Source organism: Salvelinus alpinus, chromosome 1 (genome assembly GCF_045679555.1).
Source record: "Salvelinus alpinus chromosome 1, SLU_Salpinus.1, whole genome shotgun sequence".
Classification (NCBI taxonomy): domain Eukaryota; kingdom Metazoa; phylum Chordata; class Actinopteri; order Salmoniformes; family Salmonidae; genus Salvelinus; species Salvelinus alpinus.
The window spans coordinates 67980451-68002790 of NC_092086.1; the positions used below are offsets into that span (position 1 = coordinate 67980451).

Below are 22340 nucleotides of genomic sequence, written 5' to 3' on the forward strand. Positions count from 1 at the left end.
ACTTAGTGAGCCGGTAGACTTAGTCATCCATCATCGTTATCTTTCTAACTATCCAGCAGTATGAGAGCAGATGATCCATATCCTTGAATATTCCCCAGATTCATTTTAACAAATTACCCGGATACTTTACACAACAGTATCTGTCAACTGAAAAGCCTGTTTGACATTTTGGGTTGTTCATATTGAGATGCTATAACCTGTTTCCTGATTAATGGTCTCTATATAAAGTGAATGGATAACAACGGAATATTCAAATGGGATGGGATCTCTTTTAAAATCAGTTGAACTCCATTTCTTATGGAGTACAATGTTGGTTTCAATCAGATGAGGCACTGCATAGCACATTTGTAATGTGGGTGGATATGTATTGAAGAGTATAATGACTGCAGTGCCGTGGATGATAATACACCTACTTAGCTCTTTGGAAGTTGAATCTGTTACTTAGAAAAGGGGCCAGAATAATGCCTACGCATCCCATTTGTAAACACAGGTTATTAAAAATCATCAAAACATAATGAAGACACCGCTGTGTGCAGATATCCCCCTATCCAATAAACTGACTGGCTATTGTTGAGTTGCAGAAAATGGGAAGAGGGAGGGCAGGGGGACATGTCGGATAGGGGGATATGACTAGCTCATCTCTGTACCCCAGACATACAAATATCGTTAAGGTCCCTCAGCCGAGCAGTGAATTTCAAGTACAGATTCAACCACAAAGACCAGGCAGGTTTTCCAATGCCTTGCAAAGAAAAGCACCTATTGGTAGATGGGTAAAAAATTGAATAAAAAGCAGACATTTAAATATCCCTTTGAGCATGGTCAAGATATTCATTACACTTTGGATGGTGTATCAATACACCCAGTCACTACAAAGATACAGGCGTCCTTCCTAACTCAGCTGTCAGAGAGGAAGGAAACTGCTCAGGTATTTCACCCTGAGGCCAATGGCGACTTTAACGGCTGTGATGGGAGAAAACTGAGGATGGATCAACAGCATTGTAGTTATTCCACAATACTAACCTAATTGACGGAGTGAAAAGAAGGCAGCCTGCACAGAATAAAAATGTCCCAAAACATGCATCCTGTTTGCAACAACGCACTAATGTAATACTGCCCATCATTTGTCCTGAATACAAAGTGTCATGTTTGGGGCAATCCAATACAACACATTACTGAGTACCACTCTCCATATTTTCAAGCATAGTGGCGTCTGCATCATGTTATGGGAATGCTTGTAATCGTTAAGGACTGCAGAGTTTTTCAGGATAAAACATTAACAGAATGGAATTAAGCACAGGCAAAATCCAAGAGAAAAATGTGGTTCAGTCTGCTTTCAAACAGACACTGGGAGACAAATTCACATTTCAGCAGGACAATAACCTAAAATACAAGACCAAATATACACTGGAGTTGCTTACCAAGATGACAGTGAAAGTTTCTGAGTGGCCGAGTTAAAGTTTTGACATGAATCTACTTGAAAATCTATGGCAAGACCTGAAAATGTTGTCTAACAATGATCAACAACCAACTAGACAGAGCTTGAAGAATTTTGAAAATAAAAATGGTCAAATGTTGCGCAATCCAGTTATGGAATGCTCTTTGAGACTTACCTAGAAAGATTCACAGCTGTAATCACTGCAACAGGTGGAATACTTATGTAAATTAGATATTTGTGTATTTCTTTTTCAATTCATTTGCAAAAAAAAATCAAGAAACATGTTTTCACTATGTTATTATGGGTTATTGTGTGTAGATTGGTGAAAAAATATTTATCCATTTTGAGTTCAGACTTTAACACACCAAAATGTGGAAAAGTAATTTTCCATCTGTCCCCCCCCCCCCCCCCCACTATGAGTTAGCACTTGGTGTGTTGGCTTCGTGTTCAACACTCCACGTTACGTAATTCCGTCTCTCTCCTCCTCTGCAGCAAAGAGCAATTAGCTGATTGTTTCATGGAGTGATTCATTGATTATTAAATATGTCAACCATAGAAGCCACATTATTGCTGAGGCTAGATAGCTTTAAGTTATTAGAGTGTCAGAGTCCAGAATAATCTCTCCATCTAGCATTGACCTGAGCCGTCCTATCAGACGAGAGAAAGAGGAGGGGAACTGGAAGCTGTCTCCCATAATATTTCCCCTTCCCATCTTACTTCCTAATAACAAACAGCACTACTAAAGCTGCATTATATCCTCCCCCTTTCGCGAAGCAAGGCCAGGGCTTTGAGTTGTCAACAGAAATGTTTTACATGGTTATTATATTGCTAACAATGAGGTGAATCACTTGTTAAATGCAGCCAGTTGCGTAGGCCTGAGCCAAACAAAGAATAGGGAATTGGGCCCTTAGGAACTTCATATATTATAGATGGGGGCGAAATAATTCTTACTGTATTGCAAAGTGTCCTATTATACACAAGTGTTTGGAATAATGCACTGTATTTTCCTGGCAAGATAACTAGTTCTAGTAGGGATTTGTATGTGCTAAATACGCTGAGAAAGGAGCTCTTCAATACAAATATACTCAGCAAAAAAAGAAACGTCCCTTTTTCAGGACCCTGTCATTCAAAGATAATTTGTAAAAATCCAAATAACTTCACAGATCTTCATTGTAAAGGGTTTAAACACTGTTTCCCACACTTGTTCAATGAACCATAAACAATTAATGAACATGCACCTGCGGAACTGTCATTAAGACACTAACAGCTTACAGACGGTAAGCAATTAAGGTCACAGTTATGAAAACTTAGGACACTAAAGAGGCCTTTCTACTGACTCTGAAAAACACCAAAAGAAAGATGCCCCTGGTCCCTGCTCATCTGCGTGAAAATGCCTTAGGCATGCTGCAAGGAGGCATGAGAACTGCAGATGTGGCCAGAGCAATAAATGACAATGTCCGTACTGTGAGACGCCTAAGACAGCGCTACAGGGAGACAGGACGGACAGCTGATCGTCCTTGCAGTGGCAGACCATGTGTAACAACACCTGCACAGGATCGGTACATCCGAACATCACACCTGCGGGACAGGTACAAGATGGCAACAACAACTGACCGAGTTACACCAGGAACGCACAATCCCTCCATCAGTGCGGAGAGGCTGGACTGAGGGCTTGTAGGCCTGTTGTAAGGCACGTCGTCACCAGACATCACCGGCAACAATGTCGCCTATGGGCACAAACCCACTGTCGCTGGACCAGACAGGACTGGCAAAAAGTGCTCTTCTCCAACGAGTCACGTTTTTGTCTCACCAGGGGTGATGGTCGGATTCGCGTTTATCGTCGAAGGAATGAGCGTTATACCGAGGTCTGTACTCTGGAGCGGGATCGATTTGGAGTTGGAGAGTCCGTTATGGTCTGGGGCGGTGTGTCACAGCATCATCGGACTGAGCTTGTTGTCATTGCAGGCAATCTCAACGCTGTGCGTTACAGGGAAGACATCCTCCTCCCTCATGTGGTACCCTTCCTGCAGGCTCATCCTGACATGACCCTCCAGCATGACAATGCCACCAGCCATACTGCTCGTTCTGTGCATGATTTCCGGCAAGACAGAAATGTCAGTGTTCTGCCATGGCCAGCGAAGAGCCCGGATCTCAATCTCCTTGACCTGTTGGATCGGAGGGTGAGGGCTAGGGCCATTCCCCCCAGAAATGTCCGGGAACTTGCAGGTGCCTTGGTGGAAGAGTGGGGTAACATCTCACAGCAAGAACTGGCAAATCTGGTGTAGTCCATGAGGAGGAGATGCACTGCAGTACACCAGATACTGACTGTTACTTTTGATTTTGAACCCCCCTTGTTCAGGGACATATTATTACATTTATTTTCGTCACATGTATGTGGAACTTGTTCAGTTTATGTCTCAGTTGTTGAATCTTGTTATGTTCATACAAATATTTACACGTTAAGTTTGCTGAAAAAGAAACGCAGTTGACAGTGAGAGGACATTTCTTTTTTTGCTGAATTTAGTAATCTGGGTGTAATGGAGAGAGAGCATGCCTTTTTTACCTAGCTACTGGAAAATGACTCTTTTATTCCCCGATCGTTGTGCGGAAAAATCACATTAAGCAGAGGTGGCTTTAGAAGTCAAGTCATTGTCACGTGTGCTCCCTCTCCGGCCTCTAGGTTACCAGGCTGCTCTTTATGGCACACACCTGTCACCATCGTTACACAATGATACCTTTATATTTCACTCCCTTTGGTTTCTCCCCCAGTTGTCATTGTTTCTGTTCCTGGGTCATGTCTGTGCGTTGTTTATGTTTCGTGTTTGTTTCTTTTATTTATTAAAACACACACTCCCTGAACTTGCTTCCCGACTCTCAGCGTACATCGTTACAGAATGACGACTCAACAAAGGGAAGCATCAGGGAATGATTTTTTTTGTTTCGTTTTTGTGTTGGAGATGATGTCTGGTCTGGGTGTAGGAGCAGGAGCTACCTGAGAGGTCTCGACCGGTTTGTCGGATTCCCATGTCTCAGTTGGCCCGACGGGTTTCCATACCTCAGCGGAATCGATAGCCTTCCATGCCTCAGATGAATGAATAGGTTCCCGTGCCTCGACCGAGGCAACCGGGGAGGTCTCAGCCAGCTCATCAGGTTTCTGCGCCTCAGCGGATGTGACCGGTCTGCTCCGGATCCCCGGGATTGTCCCTGTTGTTGCCGTCCTGCGGCTGGAGGCGAACGCGCCAGGGAGGGGGTGCTGTCAAGTATGGTCTCTCTCCAGCGCTCTAGGTCGTCATGCTCCCGCGCCTCAGCTGGATCGACAGGTTCCCGCGCCTTAGCAGAGGTGACCGGTCCGCTCCTGATCCCAAGGGATCGTCATCTTGGCCTGCGGCCGGAGCCGCTCGTCGGGGAATGGGTACTGTCACGTGTGCAACTGCGCATAATGACACTCACCTGGACTCCATCACCTCCTTGATTACCTGCCCTTAATATGTCACTCCCTTTAGTTTCTCCGCAAGTCGTCATTGTTTCTGTTCCTGGGTCATGTCTGTGCTTTGTTTGTGTTGCGTGTTTGTTTCATTTATTATAACACTCACTCCCTGAACTTGCTTCCCGACTCTCAGTCATGAGTGCAGAATGGAAATGATCCCCTTTCTACATTGATTTTCATCTTGTTTCTAAAGGATTACAGGATGCTAATTTAGATGAGGCCGAAGGGAAGGGTGAAGGGGAGGAGGATGACACTGACTAGCAGTGTGAGACAGTGTGAGACAGACCTTTGACAGTGCATTTGTGTTTAGACTAATGACCTTCACAGGCTGCTGTCAAGCCCAGTGTGACCAGAAGCACTTATTTTGAGAGCTGTAGCATGAAAGCAGGGGTTAAATTTGGCACATAACACAGTGGAGTTTCATAACTTAAGGATTAAAGACATACAGTGGCTTGCAAAAGTATTCATCCCCCTTGGCGTTTTTCATATTTTGTTGCATTACATCCTGTAATTTAAATGGATTTTTATTTGGATTTCATGTAATGGACATACACAAAATAGTCCAAATTGGTAAAGTGAAATTTAAACAATTACTTGTTTTAATTTTTTAAATTAAAAAACGGAAAAGTGGTGGGTGCATATGTATTCACCCCCTTTGCTATGAAGCCCCTAAATACGATCTGGTGCAACCAATTACCTTCAGAAGTCACATTAGTTAAATAAAGTCCATCTGTGTTCAATCTAAGTATCACATGATCTGTCACATGATCTTAGTATATATACACCTGTTCTGAAAGGCACCAGAGTCTGCAACACCACTAAGCAAGGGGCACCACAAAGCAAGCGGCACCATGAAGACCAAGGAGTTCTCCAAACAGGTCAGGGACAAAGTTGTGGAGAAGTACAGATCAGGGTTGGGTTATAAAAAAATATCCGAAACTTTGAACATCCCACAGAGCACCATTAAATCCACTATTAAAATATGGAAAGAATATGGCACCACAACACACCTTTTAAGAGAGTGCCGCCCACCAAAACTCACGGACCAGGCAAGGAGGGCATTAATCAGAGAGGCAACAAAGAGACCAAAGATAACCCTTAAGGAGCTGCAAAGCTCCACAGCGGAGATTGGAGTATCTGTCCATTGGACCACTTTAAGCCGCACACTCCACAGAGATGGGCTTTACAGAAGAGTGGCCAGAAGAAAAGCTATTGCTGAAAGAAAAAAATAAACAAGCACGTTTGGTGTTTGCCAAAAGGCATGTGGGAGACTCCCCAAACATATGGAAGAAGGTACTCTGGTCAGATGAGACTAAAATTGAGCTTTTTGGCCATCAAGGAAAACGCTATGTCTGGTGGAAACCCAACACCTCTAATCACCCCAAGAATACCATCAGCAGGGACTGGGAAACTGGTCAGAATTGAAGGAATGATGGATGGCGCTAAATTCAGGGAAATTCTTGAGGGAAACCTGTTTCAGTCTTCCAGAGATTTGAGACTGGGACGGAGGTTCACCTTCCAGCAGGACAATGACCCTAAGCGTGCTGCTAAAGCAACACTCGTGTGGTTTAAGGGGAAACATTGAAATGTCTTGGAATGGCCTAGTCAAAGCTCAGAACTCAATCCAATTGAGAATCTGTGGTTTGACTTAAAGATTGTTGTACACCAGCGGAACCTATCCCACTTGAAGGAGCTGGAGCAGTTTTGCCTTGAAGAATGGGCAAAAATCCCAGTGGCTAGATGTGCCAAGCTTATAGAAACACACCTCAAGAGACTTGCAGCTGTAATTGCTGTAAATGGTGGCTCTACAAAGTATTGACTTTGGGGGGGTAAATAGTTATGCACGCTCAAGTTTTCAGTTTTTTTGTATTGTTTGTTTGTTACACAATAAATACTATTTAGCATTTTCAAAGTGTTAGGCATGTTGTGTAAATCACATGATACAACCCCCCCAAAAGTCTATTTTAATTCCAGGTTGTAAGGCAACAAAATAGGAAAAAACCCAAGTGGGGTGAATACTTTCACAACTTTTGTATAATTTCAGCCAGTAGTTTTGAAAGTGGTGCTCATGAGCCAAAACGGGTCCCCATTTCTTGTGTACTAAGTCATCCAATTTTTTTTACTATGTCATCCATTTTGTCTGATATGGTACAAATCCAATTTGTGCAATATGTTACACATTTCTTGTGCTTAAGATCCCGGAGTGAATCTTTAAGTGATCGTAGGAATAAGATTTATGGTGTAGGTGGATGTGAAGGTGGAGGAGAAGGTCACAGTGAAAATATTGTTCAATTGAAATCCTCCAAACCCCTCACCCGGCATAGTTGTGTCTAATATTATATACTTTTTTAAGGAGCTTGCAGATGATAACATATTACAAAGGGAAACCCAGCCATGAGATGCCCAGTGATGCTGATCTCCCAAATAAGCAAAATGATGTGAGTAAAACTTTTAAACAGGTTAACCCTCGCAAGGCCGCCAGACCAGACGAAATACCAGGGTGCGTCCATACACACCCGCGCAGTCGTAAAGGGGGCACGACAGGGCCTCTTCCCCCTCAGGAGGCTGAAAAGATTTGGCATGGGCCCTCGGATCCTCAAAAAGTTATACAGCTGCACCATTGAGAGCATCTTGACTGGCTGCATCACCGCTTGGTATTGCAAATGCTACAGAGGGTGGTGCGGACAGCCCAGTACATCACTGGGGCTGAGCTCCCTGCCATCCAAAACCTAGATATCAGGCAAAGGCCCAAAACATTGCTAAAGACTCCAACCACGCAAGCCAAAGACTGTTCACTCTGCTACCGTCTGGCAAACGGTACCGGATCATCAGCTCTTGGACCAACAGGCTCCTAGACAGCTTCTACCTCCAAGCCATAAAACTGTTAAATAGCCATGACTGCTAAATAGTTAATTAAACGGTTACCCGGACTATCTGCACGTACCCTATTTTGGACTGAGTCTATGCACATTCACAAGACTATACAAAATATATACACACTCACTCACAAACACTACAGGGTCACTCTCACACAAAACCCACACATATTCACATACACTACATACACACATAACACACACACATGCATACCGACACAACACATACACACATTTTTTAACTCATCATATGCTGATACTGTGTTCTTTATTTTAATAGTATTATTATCTATCCTGATGTCTAGTCACTTTAACCTTCCTTTATGTACATATCTACCTCAAAGACCTCATACCTCTGCACAGTGATCTTGTTCTGGTGCTCGCTGTATATAGCTCCATTCTTGTGTATATATATTCCGGTTGTGCTATTATTTGAATTTTTTAACTCTGTATCGTTGGGAAGGTTTCGCAAGCAAGCATTTCACGGTAAAGTCTACACATTTGTTGTATTCGGCGCATGTGACAAACCAAAATGTATTTGATTTTCTATTATCAGACAGGCAACAATGGTGTACATCCGCATGGAATTTGAATAGTTGTTTCTCACAGATCTGTTTTGAAAAATGCAATTCACACATGTGCATATTGTTGTAATAATATAACTGTGTAGGTTGGCTGACCCAGTCATGTAACCGGGAATCATGCCCTTTCTTTCCACGACCTCGCTATTCCTCCTCAGTGAGATGCAGATTACCTGTGTTGAGTGGTCAGACTGTTCTACATGCAGCATCCACATAAAAACACAATATGCATTACAATAGTGCTGCTAGATCTTTTCATACATGCCTTTCATTGGAATCTTAATTGGATTCAGTGCATGTAGTGTTTCCTGATCGCTGACACAGCCACTGTGCACAAATACATGATGAATATTCAAATTTGCCAAACTCATTTATTCGCCATTGAGCTGCCAATTCGCCTGCAGAATGATTACAGTCCACTACAAAGCAAACAATACAGGCTTTTATGCCCCAGTGTGTATTCAAATGAGCTTTTGTTGACATGCTGAGACCGTGTTTTTGATAAAGCAGCCTGGTTTGATATTAAACATTGAAATTCACTTTTCTTTCGGCCCAACAATAAAGATTCTTATTGACCTTTCAAAGGAAAGCAATTGAAAAGAGAACTATGGAATTAGCAAGGTTAAAAAATATGCCTTTTTGTTTGCACAAGCTTCAATCCGCTACAGAGCAGCACATGAAACAAGGCTTTGGTTTGTATTTGTGTTGTATTTCTGCGGGCAGACAGACAGACAGACAGACACTCAGTGTTATGAACATGATTGCTCTTTGTTCAAGTAGCTGTTGTCTTGAGTCACTGCAGAGGAGCACAAAGAAAAGTAGTCCAAGAAAACAATGAAGAATTCTAAAGTAAAATATTGAGAATTTATAGTACTGCTAGCACCGCATGTGCCCAGCACAGGTAACTTGAGGTAAAATTGAACCCCCTCTCACTGCTTAGAAAATGACAATGCCAAGTGAGAAGAATGAATTCATAATTGTTTTTTTAAAACCGTTATATGTTTTTCATGCATAAACAGACGCTATTAATGATGTGCTTGCTCTGTTAAAGGGGGAATGACGCTTGAGCATTGAACAGCATTGTATTGCCTATCCATGTGAAAATATATTAACCCATGTCCCAAACATTCATCAGGAAAGACCAGCAGTACGAAAACCAAGGTGACCAGACATAATGAACAAAATGTTGTGTGAAAATATGTCCAAGGGAGAAGTGCTGATGCCTGTGTGTGAAAACAGAACAGACAGCAGTAGACGTGGGTTGAGAAGACATGTGGATGGATTTGATGGGTCTGTCTCTCCTTCCCCCGGGCCCTGGTGCCCTCCTCCCCTCCCTGAGGCCGCTGTTCTGACCTCAAACTTCTGGAGCTCCAGAGGGGTGCCGGATCCTAGTGTGACCCAAAACCCCTGCCATAATGTGCACTGAGCCCGTGCCAGAGTCCAGGCGCGCTGCCTGGCACTTGAGGTCACAGTAGGTGGACAGCCATATGGGGCTCGCTTGGCACCGCTTGTAGTCAGTAACCAAGCAACCGAGGGTTATGTTGGAAACGTGAACAATTATTTTGTACATCAATTAATGCTTGAGGTAAATATTCACGGAGACACAGACCACGCTCAAGTGCGCGCACACGCACACAAACACACACAAACACACACACAGATAGACAAGCAGATACAGACGCTGCTACACACACTCACATTAACAGTACTGGCCTACCACTGTATGTGTACACACTCCTTTGAAGACTGTGCCAAAGGCGTTTGCTCAAATTCTACTCCATTGACTCCATCTTGACACAGAGATCAGAAAGTTGCTGGCAAGTAACTGCCAATTTGCTCCTTGGTTAAACACTTGGAAGTCAGAAGCCACATCAGCTGCAGCAGATGCATCGGAGGGAAATTACTGCTAACAAAGACAGGGTGACCACAGGCGGAAATAGAACATTCATCTCGACCTCAGAGGCTCAAAGAACTAGGCCACTCCTGGGTACAGAACCTCTGGAGTGTGTTATTTGAAACGACAAAAATTTATTTTTTTCTCCATTTCTTCATTGATATTAACTGGCTTTGTGACAAGATCTGTCTCTGTGTCATGCGAGAGTTCGGCCTGTTAAGTACTACTACACCTACAGAAACAGAGCATTGCGTTTTGTGGGGACATGAGATTAACACATTAATACCATCCCAATCTGTATGTGGTCATAAATCAGTGCCATACTCCCTCCTGTTAACCTCTGTTTACCATATGTATTTTTGGCAGGATGGTGCCTGTATTAGATTAACGATCGGATAAGGGATCAAACTGGGATTGACCTCTGGAACCTTTTTTTTCTTGTGTTGTAGGTCAGTGCTACAGTATCTTATATATAAACACAGATAATTGACAGGTGCGACGTGAGATGGATCATTTGTAGGCCTGCTCAGATGGAGAATCTGTAGGCCTGGTTTTCAGTTTCTTGTGAGATTATCTGATGGGACATTCCACTGCCTGATTATCTATTTCACAGAACCCCAATCCCTCTCACAGTGTGGATTGAGGTACAATACAGTGCAATGCAGACGGTGTTTAGGGCATTGAGGTGTTGCTCATCGCAGGTACTGTAAAGGGAAGGTCTGTGACATGTAGACAGTTAATTCTACACTTGACATCCTTGTGATCGGCCGTTTGCTCATGCAAAAATAATTTTGGCTTTGCTACCACTGAGAGCAACAACCAACCATTCTCTGGTCTGCTTTCATGATCTCAAATAAGTTGCCTATTATCTCTCGCTGGTAGAGACGGATGGTGATGACGAACAATGTGTTTGTGCTAAAATGTGATATTATAAAGGACATGAATATGAGTGTGCCCCATGAATGTGCTCAAGAACATCATATAATTAGATGGTAATTTTACTTATTTTATTTGAGCCTGATTAGCTAATAATTACCTGATCGCTGCTGCCAACTATGTAGCTACCCGACATAGGCTATGAGAGAATACCTGTCATTCTGATTTATGGGAAATATGACGCAAAGACCCAGTGCACCCAGTTGGCCCATCTACTGTTACTTGAAATCAACTAGTGGTTGACCAATATACCAATTTATAATGGATTATTGGCCCAGATCTCCAAACTGTAAGTTGAGATGGAGAGTGTTGTACACACTGACCACTCCTGTGGTGTAGAGCAGAGCTGAAGGATGTGTTGACCTCGTCTCGGCTGTAGTGTGAGGACGGTGGTGGATGATAGAGAGAGACAGGTGCGTAGAAAGCAGGGAGCAGGTGATTATCTCTGTGCCATACCGCAGAGGATTGGGCTCCAAGATGAGCCTCTCCGCTGGCCGGCATTTATCAGTGTCGTCAGGTGGGTTTAGACGATTACCCATGTTGCCATGCAGGTCCGTGGCTGGCTGGCAGCACCGACTGTGGGTGTCCACCTTCTCTTCACGCACAAGACCAGAGCCAGGGAGAGTTACTCCACTCCCTATTACTCATTCTCTATCAGCGCTTTCTGTTCCTGCTCCTGCCTGATGGACACGCTGATCTTATCTAGTCACTCATTACTGGTATTACAGTGTCGAAACAGTTCCAGCGTGATAAAAGCTGCTCTGTCCTCTGTGTGGATGATTGACTTCGTTTGGGCTAAGAGTTTTTCCTGAACACGCAAGCTGATTGAGAAAAACTCTGGACCCTACGAATAGGCAAAGTAATCATTCTGTCTTACATACAGAACGTAGAATCATGCTGCTGTTGAAGATAGCATTGGGTTCATCTACGGCAGACCTCTTGTACGAGCGTAAACAGTCCCCTGTGTTGGCACTCAGTGACTCTCCCAGTGTTTCTGATACAGGTGTTACAGTTCAGCGTGTGCCCTTTAAAGCCCCAGTAAACGCAGACAGAGAGTCATTTGGTTTTAAAGGTGCCCTGTCCCCCTTGGGTCACACCAAGACCTTGCATAAATGTTTCACAACTCTCCAAAGTTTTATTTTTTTTTATTTTTTTATTTCACCTTTATTTAACCAGGTAGGCTAGTTGAGAACAAGTTCTCATTTGCAACTGCGACCTGGCCAAGATAAAGCATAGCAGTGTGAACAGACAACACAGAGTTACACATGGAGTAAACAATAAACAAGTCAATAACATGGTAGAAAAAAGAGAATCTATATACAATGTGTGCAAAAGGCATGAGGTAGGCAATAAATCGAATAATTACAATTTAACACTGGAGTGATAAATCATCAAATGATCATGTGCAAGAAGAGATACTGGTGTGCAAAAGAGCAGAAAAGTAAATAAATAAAAGCAGTATGGGGGGTGAGGTAGGTAAATTGGGTGGGTAGTTTACAGATGGACTATGTACAGCTGCAGCGATCGGTTAGCTGCTCGGATAGCAGATTTTTAAAGTTGTTGAGGGAGATAAAAGTCTCCAACTTCAGAGATTTTTGCAATTCGTTCCAGTCGCAGGCAGCAGAGAACTGGAAGGAAAGGCGTCCAAATGAGGTTTTAGCTTTAGGGATGATCAGTGAGATACACCTGCTGGAGCGCGTGCTGCGGGTGGGTGTAGCCATCGTGACCAGTGAACTGAGATAAGGCGGCACTTTACCTAGCATAGCCTTGTAGATGACCTGGAGCCAGTGGGTCTGACGACGAACATGTAGCGAGGGCCAGCCGACTAGGGCATACAGGTCGCAGTGGTGGGTCGTATAAGGTGCTTTAGTAACAAAACGAATGGCACTGTGATAAACTGCATCCAGTTTGCTGAGTAGAGTGTTGGAAGCTATTTTGTAGATGACATCGCCGAAGTCGAGGATCGGTAGGATAGTCAGTTTTACTAGGGTAAGTTTGGCGGCGTGAGTGAAGGAGGCTTTGTTGCGGAATAGAAAGCCGATTCTTGATTTGATTTTGGATTGGAGATGTTTGATATGAGTCTGGAAGGAGAGTTTGCAGTCTAGCCAGACACCTAGGTACTTATAGATGTCCACATATTCTAGGTCGGAACCGTCCAGGGTGGTGATGCTAGTCGGGCGTGCGGGTGCAGGCAGCGAACGGTTGAAAAGCATGCATTTGGTTTTACTAGCGTTTAAGAGCAGTTGGAGGCCACGGAAGGAGTGTTGTATGGCATTGAAGCTCGTTTGGAGGTTAGATAGCACAGTGTCCAAGGAAGGGCCGGAAGTATATAGAATGGTGTCGTCTGCGTAGAGGTGGATCAGGGAATCGCCCGCAGCAAGAGCAACATCATTGATGTATACAGAGAAAAGAGTCGGCCCGAGAATTGAACCCTGTGGTACCCCCATAGAGACTGCCAGAGGACCGGACAACATGCCCTCCGATTTGACACACTGAACTCTGTCTGCAAAGTAGTTGGTGAACCAGGCAAGGCAGTCATTAGAAAAACCGAGGCTACTGAGTCTGCCGATAAGAATATGGTGATTGACAGAGTCGAAAGCCTTGGCCAGGTCGATGAAGACGGCTGCACAGTAATGTCTTTTATCGATGGCGGTTATGATATCGTTTAGTACCTTGAGCGTGGCTGAGGTGCACCCGTGACCGGCTCGGAAACCGGATTGCACAGCGGAGAAGGTACGGTGGGATTCGAGATGGTCAGTGATCTGTTTGTTGACTTGGCTTTCGAAGACCTTAGATAGGCAGGGCAGGATGGATATAGGTCTGTAACAGTTTGGGTCCAGGGTGTCTCCCCCTTTGAAGAGGGGGATAACCGCGGCAGCTTTCCAATCCTTGGGGATCTCAGATGATACGAAGGAGAGGTTGAACAGGCTGGTAATAGGGGGTGCGACAATGGCGGCGGACAGTTTCAGAAATAGGGGGTCCAGATTGTCAAGCCCAGCTGATTTGTAAGGGTCCAGGTTTTCCAGCTCTTTCAGAACATCTGCTATCTGGATTTGGGTAAAGGAGAAGCTGGGGAGGCTTGGGCGAGTAGCAGCGGGGGGGGCGGGGCTGTTGGCCAAGGTTGGAGTCGCCAGGAGGAAGGCATGGCCAGCCATTGAGAAATGCTTGTTGAAGTCTTCGATTATCACGGATTTATCGGTGGTGACCGTGTTACCTAGCCTCAGTGCAGTGGGCAGCTGGGAGGAGGTGCTCTTGTTCTCCATGGACTTTACAGTATCCCAGAACTTTTTGGAGTTAGAGCTACAGGATGCGAATTTCTGCTTGAAAAAGCTGGCCTTTGCTTTCCTGACTGACTGCGTGTATTGGTTCCTGACTTCCCTGAACAGTTGCATATCGCGGGGGCTCTTCGATGCTATTGCAGTTCGCCACAGGATGTTTTTGTGCTGGTCGAGGGCAGTCAGGTCTGGAGTGAACCAAGGGCTATATCTGTTCTTGGTTCTGCATTTTTTGAACGGAGCATGCTTGTCTAATATGGTGAGGAAGTAACATTTAAAGAATGACCAGGCATCCTCAACTGACGGGATGAGGTCAATATCCTTCCAGGGTACCCGGGCCAGGTCGATTAGAAAGGCCTGCTCGCAGAAGTGTTTTAGGGAGCGTTTGACAGTGATGAGGGGTGGTCGTTTGACCGCGGACCCGTGGCGGATACAGGCAATGAGGCAGTGATCGCTGAGATCTTGATTGAAGACAGCAGAGGTGTATTTGGAGGGCAGGTTGGTCAGGATAATGTCTATTAGGGTGCCCATGTTTACGGATTTAGGGTTGTACCTGGTGGGTTCCTTGATGATTTGTGTGAGATTGAGGGCATCAAGCTTGGATTGTAGGACTGCCGGGGTGTTAAGCATATCCCAGTTTAGGTCACCTAACAGAACAAACTCTGAAGCTAGATGGGGAGCGATCAATTCACAGATGGTGTCCAGGGCACAGCTGGGAGCTGAGGGGGGTCGGTAGCAGGCGGCAACAGTGAGAGACTTATTTCTGGAGAGATTAATTTTTAAAATTAGAAGTTCGAACTGTTTGGGCATAGACCTGGAAAGTATGACAGAACTTTGCAGGCTATCTCTGCAGTAGATTGCAACTCCTCCCCCTTTGGCAGTTCTATCTTGACGGAAAGTGTTATAGTTGGGTATGGAAATCTCAGAATTATTGGTGGCCTTCCTAAGCCAGGATTCGGACACGGCAAGGACATCAGGATTGGCAGAGTGTGCTAAAGCGGTGAGTAAGGCAAACTTAGGGAGGAGGCTTCTGATGTTGACATGCATGAGGCCAAGGCTTTTTCGATCACAGAAGTCAACAAATGAGGGTGACTGGGGACATGCAGGGCCTGGGTTTACCTCCACATCACCCGAGGAACAGAGGAGTAGTAGGATGAGGGTGCGGCTAAAGGCTATCAAAACTGGTCGCCTAGAGCGTTGGGGACAAAGAATAAAAGGAGCAGATTTATGGGCGTGGTAGAATAGATTCTGGGCATAATGTGCAGACAGGGGTATGGAGGGGCGCGGGTACAGCGGAGGCAAGCCCAGGCACTGGGTGATGATAAGAGAGGTTGTATCTCTGGACATGCTGGTCTCAATGGGTGAGGTCACCGCATGTGTGGGGGGTGGGACAAAGGGGGTATCAGAGGTACGGAGAGTGGAACTACAGGGTCCATTGCAAACCAAAACAATGATAATGAAAACTAGCCTGAACAACAGTATGCAAGGCATATTGATATTTGAGAGAGACATACAATAAGGCATAAAGTGATTGCAGGTCTTGATTGGGAGAGCTAGCTAAAACAACAGGTAAGATAACAGCAGCAATAACAGGGTGCTAGTCTAACACAGCAACAACAGGTAAAAATGGCGACGACTAGGCAGAGAGGGTCGGATTAACTACACACAGATCCTGAGTTAAAGCACAGAGCCGACAGATAAAACACAAATAAACAGAATGGAGTACCGTGAATTAATGGACAGTCAAGCATGCATCAGCTATGTAGCCAAGTGATCATAGTGTCCAGGGGGCAGCCGTAGATGGAGCAGGGAGGCCTCCACTAAGCTAGCACGCGGCGTTTAAAGTTAGTAGCCCGGGGGGTGGTCTGCTCAGACGGAGGGGGTCTGCTCAGACGTGGTCGTGTCGACAGAGAATCCAGAGAATCCAAGCCGAATGGCGAAAGAGAGGTTGTGAATTGTAGAATTGTGTTTGCTAACTGGTGCTAGCTTCGTGGCAGTGGCGCTAACTGCGCTAGCTGCAAGCTAGCTGTGAGGATCAGAAGTAGTGGCTCAGGGATTACGGCAGGAATCCGGCGTTGTTGTCGAGAGACAGTCCGATGCTGGTAAGTAATATCCAGGCTAATAACAGGGCTGGTGTCTGTGCAGAAGGTAAAAGCTACTAGCAGCGGCAAAAAAATGGCTAAATTAGCTTGTAGCTGATTTAGACCAGTTGTGATGGATTGGCAGGGCTCTGTGTCGGCAAAAAAAAGGTCCAGTCCAATTGGCAAAAGAGGTATTGTAGCCCAAGAATTCGCTGGTAGACCTCTTCGGCTAGCCGGCAGATGGGCCTAGCTCGAGGCTAGCTCAAGGCTAACTGGTGCTTGCTTCGGGACAGAGGTGTTAGCCAGTAGTAGCCACTCGGTTGCAGCTAGCTAGCTGTGATAATACGGTGTAATTGTCCAGAGCTTGCGTCAGGAATCCGGTGATGTGGTAGAGAAAAAGCAGTCCTATATGCTCTGGGTTGATATCGTGCTTGCAGACTGGCAGGTATTGGCCCGGTATTGAAGCTGGCTGTGTCCGAGTTAAGGGCGAAGACCGCAGCAGTGGCTAACTGACTACTAGCTAGTAGCTAGTTATCTGGCTAGCTTCTGATTGGGGTTACGGTTCTAAAGTATAAAAAAATAGCAGGTCCGTACCACATTGGGTGAGGCGGAATGTAGGAATGTATATTCAGTTCCTAGATGGAAAGTGAAATTAAAATATATACGAAATGTATACGAAAAATACGAATACTATTTACACGGGACAGACAGGAGAAAGACACATCCGACTGCCACGCCATCTTGGAAAAAAGTTACCATTTGAAACACCGTTCTCTCCACATTCTGCGGGGTAAACAAAGGTGGCCTAATATTCAGACCCCTAAAAGCCCATAAAAATGTGTTTCGAATGCATTGTGTTTTCTAAAAGAACATCACAGTCAGACATTTGGCTAACAAATAGGAGTGTGTGCAAAAGGTTCAAACACAGACCGGGGGAAATGGGAGATCGTTTCTGTGATCAGACTAGAGTGCTAAACACCTCATCAGGCAGACCATCTTCACGACAAGAAACTGGTTGAAACAACAGTCATTTCAATCAGTTTGTCATGTTTCTGCCTACTGGGATGTGGGGGGAAAGGAACCCACTGGGCAAATAAGTCAATTCAACATCTATCCAATGTTGGTTCAACCTAATTTCATTGAAATGACATTGAAACGACGTTGATTGAACCAGTGGAACGTTTAAGGTCAGCTTTGTGCATCCTTCTACCTTTGGCAATGTTCATTTAAGCTGCTATAAAAGCACCCTGGAGTTGTCATCTGCACACTTAATGATCTTTATGCCAGTATCTGGCATAAAGAATTATATTGTTCAGGTTTAATGGCTGTTTGGCACCTGGGGTAATATCAGGATGTGCCAGAACCTATAACTAGATCCAGGACTATATGATTGCCATTAGTAATTTTAATGCTTTAATTCTGATGATAATGAACACTGTAGGAGAATAAATGGACAGGTATGTTAATAATATTGGAATGATAATGGTAGTACATCATTTAAAAAGCATTTTAGACCGTTTTTGCAATAGGCTGCACATTTGCAAAGAACATTTTTGTATATTTTCTACGATGCAGCTCTGTTTTTCGAGTTAATTGCCACAGTCATTATGTTGTCTTCAGAACACTGACTAGAGGGCACGAGAAGTTGATTTCGAGATCTCAAATAGTTATTTTGCAAGTATTCACATCATCCATTTGCTTTGTTCTTGTTGAGTTATGCCAGTAGACTTCCAGGGTTACCAAAATTGGTCCTGGGGCCCGTCCCTGGGTGCACGTTTAGTTTTTTGCCCGAGCACTACACAGCTGATTCTTTACGAGATAAAAATAGATTTGACTCGGAGCTGAATACTCCCAAACCGTCTCTCACCATCACCCTCATCTTTTCTCTCCTGGTATCTATGTTTTGTTAGTGGGCTCTGTGTCAATAAGAATATACAATACATTCGAAAGTAATCAGACCCCTTGACTTTTTCCACATTTTGTTACATTACAGCCTTATTTTAAAATGTATTAGATCGTTTTTTTCCCTCATCAATCTAAACACAACACCCCATAATGCCAAAGCAAAAACAGTTTTTTAGAAATGTATGCACATATATGAACAATAAAAATAGGATATATCGCATTTCCATAAGTATTCAAACCCTTTACTCAGTACTTTGTTGAAGCTCCTTTGTCAGCGATTACAGTCTTCTTGGGTATGATGCTACAAGCTTTGCACACCTGTATTTGGGGAGTTTCTCCCTTTCTTCTTTGCAGATCCTCTCAAGCTCTGTCAGGTTGGATGGGGAGCGTTGCTGCACAGCTATTTTCAGGTTTCGATCGGGTTCATGTCAGGGCTCTTGCTGGGCCAATCAAGGACATTCAGAGACTTGGCCCGAAGCCACTCCTGCGTTGTCTTGGCTGTGTGCTTAGGGTCATTGTCCTATTGGAAGGTGAACCTTCGCCCCAGTCTGAGGTCCTGAGCATGCTGGAGCAGGATTTCATCAAGGATCTCTATGTACTTTGCTCAGTTCATCTTTCCCTCGATCCTGACTAGTCTCCCAGTCCCTGCTGCTGATAAACATCCCCACAGCATGATGCTGCCACCACCATGCTTCACCGTAGAGATGGTGCCAAGTTTCCTCCAGACGTGACGCTTGGCATTCAGGCAAAGAGTTCAAACTTGGTTTCATCAGACTAGAGAATCTTGTTTCAATGATCTGAGAGTCCTTTAGGTGCCTTTTGGCAAACTCCAAGTGAGCTGTCATGTTCCTTTTACTGAGGAGTGGGTTCCGTCTGGCCACTCTACCATAAATTCCTGATTGGTGGAGTGCTGCAGAGATGGTTGTCCTTCTAGAAGGTTCTCCCATCTCCACAGAGGCACTCTGGAGCTCTGTCAGAGGGACCATCGGGTTCTTGGTCACATCCCTGACCAAGGCCCTTCTCCCCCGATTGCTCAGTTTGGCCAGGAGGCCAGTTCTAGGAAGATTCTTGGTGGTTCCATTCTTCTTCCATTTAAGAATGATGGAGGCCACTGTGTTCTTGGGGACCTTCAATGCTGCAGAAATGTTTCGGTACCCTTCGCCAGATCTGTGTCTCGACACAATCCCGTATCAGAGCTCTTTGGATGCACCTGAGCTCAGTTTTGAGCCGCATAGCAAAGGGCCTGAATACTTAAATAAATATGTTTTTTCAGTTTTTTATTTTTAAAACATTTGCAAAAAATTATAAAACCGGCTTTTGCTTTCTCATTATGGGGTATTGTGTGAAGATTTTAGAATAAGGCTGTAACATAACACAACGTGGAAAAAGTCAAGGGGTCTGAATACTTTCCATATGCACTGTATACAGTAAGCTCTCACCTATGACCTTAAGGAATTTCAGCCTTGGTCTGTGCTATCCGGGATCCTTGGGACATCCTTACCCCACTGAATTTGAAGGTAAGGGTTAATGTAGGTTTAGGTAAGGGTTATGGTCAACAGAGTTAGTGCAAAAAGGGTCAAAGCAGACAGTCTGGGCAGCTATTTGGTTAACTATCTAGGAGTCTTATGGCTTGCGGGTAGATGCTGTTCAGTGTACTATTGGTTCCAGACTTGGTGCATCTGTACTTCTTGCTGTGCGGTAGCAGAGACAGCAGTCCACGATTTTGGTGTCTGGAGTCTTTGACAATCTTTAGGGCCTTCCTCTAACACCGCCTGGTATAGAGGTCCTGGATGGCAGGGAGCTTGGCCCCAGTGATGTACTCGGCCATACGCACTACCCTCTGTAGCACTTTGCGGTCGGACGCCAAGCAGTTGCCATACCAAGTGGTGATGCAGCCTGTCAATATGCTCTCAATGTTGCAGCTGTATAACTTTTTGAGGCCCATGCCAAATCTTTTCAGCTTCCTGAGGGGGAAGAGGCGTTGTCGTGCCTTCTTCACGACTGTGTTGGTGTGTGTGGACCATGTTAATTCCTTAGTAATATGGACACTCTCGACCCGCTCCTTTCAACATTGCCTCACAGGTTAGACAACAAGGTCGCTTATGATCCGACAACGTCAGAGCTCTCCATCTAGTCCTGAAGAACTACTGGTTGTCATTCCTTTATTGCAACCCTTCCATACCCACCTGATTCAGATAATCATGGTCCCGACCGACTGAAGACATTCATTGTTGATATTTTGAATTGGCTTAGTTTAGTAATGGGCTGGAATAAAAGCCTGTGCACCCAGCTCCTCAGGACCAGAACAGGAGTTCCCCAATCGATGTGAAGATCCTACAAATGTAGCGTAACAGTATGTCGCTGAGTGATTTAGTGCAGTGTGGGACTGTTACCAATAGCTATCCTGGTTGGCCTTGCTGGCCTGCAGCTAGCTAGGGAGTGATTCACCTCTCAGGTTGGGGAACCTGGAGCATGCACAGTGGGATTATTTAAAGAATGCTACCTTCGGGAAAAGGATTAGGTTTGGCCTTTTAATCTGTGGCCCCATGGACTGCACCTACAGATACAGAATCGTGTATGGCGTGTTTGATGTTTCTGTAGTCATGTACTGCTTATTTATCTGGCAACATACTGTATGATGAGAGCAGGCTAGATAAAAAGTTCATATTTACTCGCGTGCAGCTGTAGGCTTACTCACCTGCTCTATAGACACACCACTGTAAACGGGCTGGTTCGCAGAAAAAGACGATAATGCCCATTGCTGGTAAATAACCGTTGTTATGTATTGTCTTTCTTGGTTCACGTGTCTGGGAAACTTTGAAAATGAATTAGCTCTTTATTTTGAATTGTCTAATCTTGCTGGAAGTGCTGCTGCAGTGTCATAGCTGCTAAATAAGGTTGAGATAATCTAGAGATTGATCCAACGTTGATTTAACTGGGGATCGATATCAGCTAATGGTTATCGTCGACTTCATCTGTACACTGACAAGGTACAGTATGAGAGCAGTACATTATGAAGAAGCTCCTGACGCTGCTATAAAAAGCCAAGCCGTTTAGTAGCAATATGTGTCCTTGCTACTAGGATGTAGTTATCTGCTAGACCCAGGGCCCAGATACTGATTGATATTTTGATTGGAGGAAATTATCTTCATACTATACTAATCGGCCTTGGACCTAAAGCTGCAATTAAGCAATTACAGAGTGAAGTGAAGTTAGGATCCCATCGGCAGTGCTGAGGACCACTTGAATCTTCAATGTGACCTCCTTGGTCTGTACAGACTCTTGACAATGTATTTTTTCTCCCCATTCTCTTCAGGATCACCACTACAGCAGCTTGTATGATGGACCTGAGACGATATCCACTGGACGAGCAAAACTGCACATTGGAGATAGAGAGCTGTGAGTTTCTATATGTCTCGCTTTCAATTCAACTCATTTCAATTTGATTTGAATTGGCATAAATGGGAAACAGCATGTGCCAAACCAATGCTCTGTACCAGAACTGTACATATATGGAATCCACAGTGTAAGGCATACAATCTCTAGTCAGTTACAATAACACAATAATATCTCAAACCTTGAAACCACTCATGGACATGAACCATCTCTGTAAGAATGTGTAGCTGTACAGTAAATGTGGCCCCGTGAGGGGAAATAAACAGTGTTTCCTGTCAGCAGATTTGACAGTATACTATTTTGCATCACTTCAGCAATTCAGGGATTTCCGCATAACAATGATGTGCAAGAAATGAAGCCAAACAAAGCAGTTCATTTGGAGGCCAAGGTCTACTGTAAATGCTGCTTTTAGAAAAGTGTATTCCTTTCTCAACAGCTTGGTAAATGCTTTATGGCCTTTCATTACCCCACATG

General features: G+C 44.5%; 1 protein-coding gene across 1 annotated transcript in view; it reads left to right on the forward strand.

Moving 5' to 3' along the window:
• The window catches only part of LOC139583899 (gamma-aminobutyric acid receptor subunit beta-2), an 84718-nt gene that overhangs the window by 28386 nt on the left and 33992 nt on the right, over nucleotides 1-22340 (forward strand). Inside the window, exon 5 of the mRNA XM_071415421.1 lies at nucleotides 21787-21869. Within this exon, the coding sequence (XP_071271522.1) occupies nucleotides 21787-21869 (83 nt within the window). The remainder of the gene's footprint in view (nucleotides 1-21786; nucleotides 21870-22340) is intronic.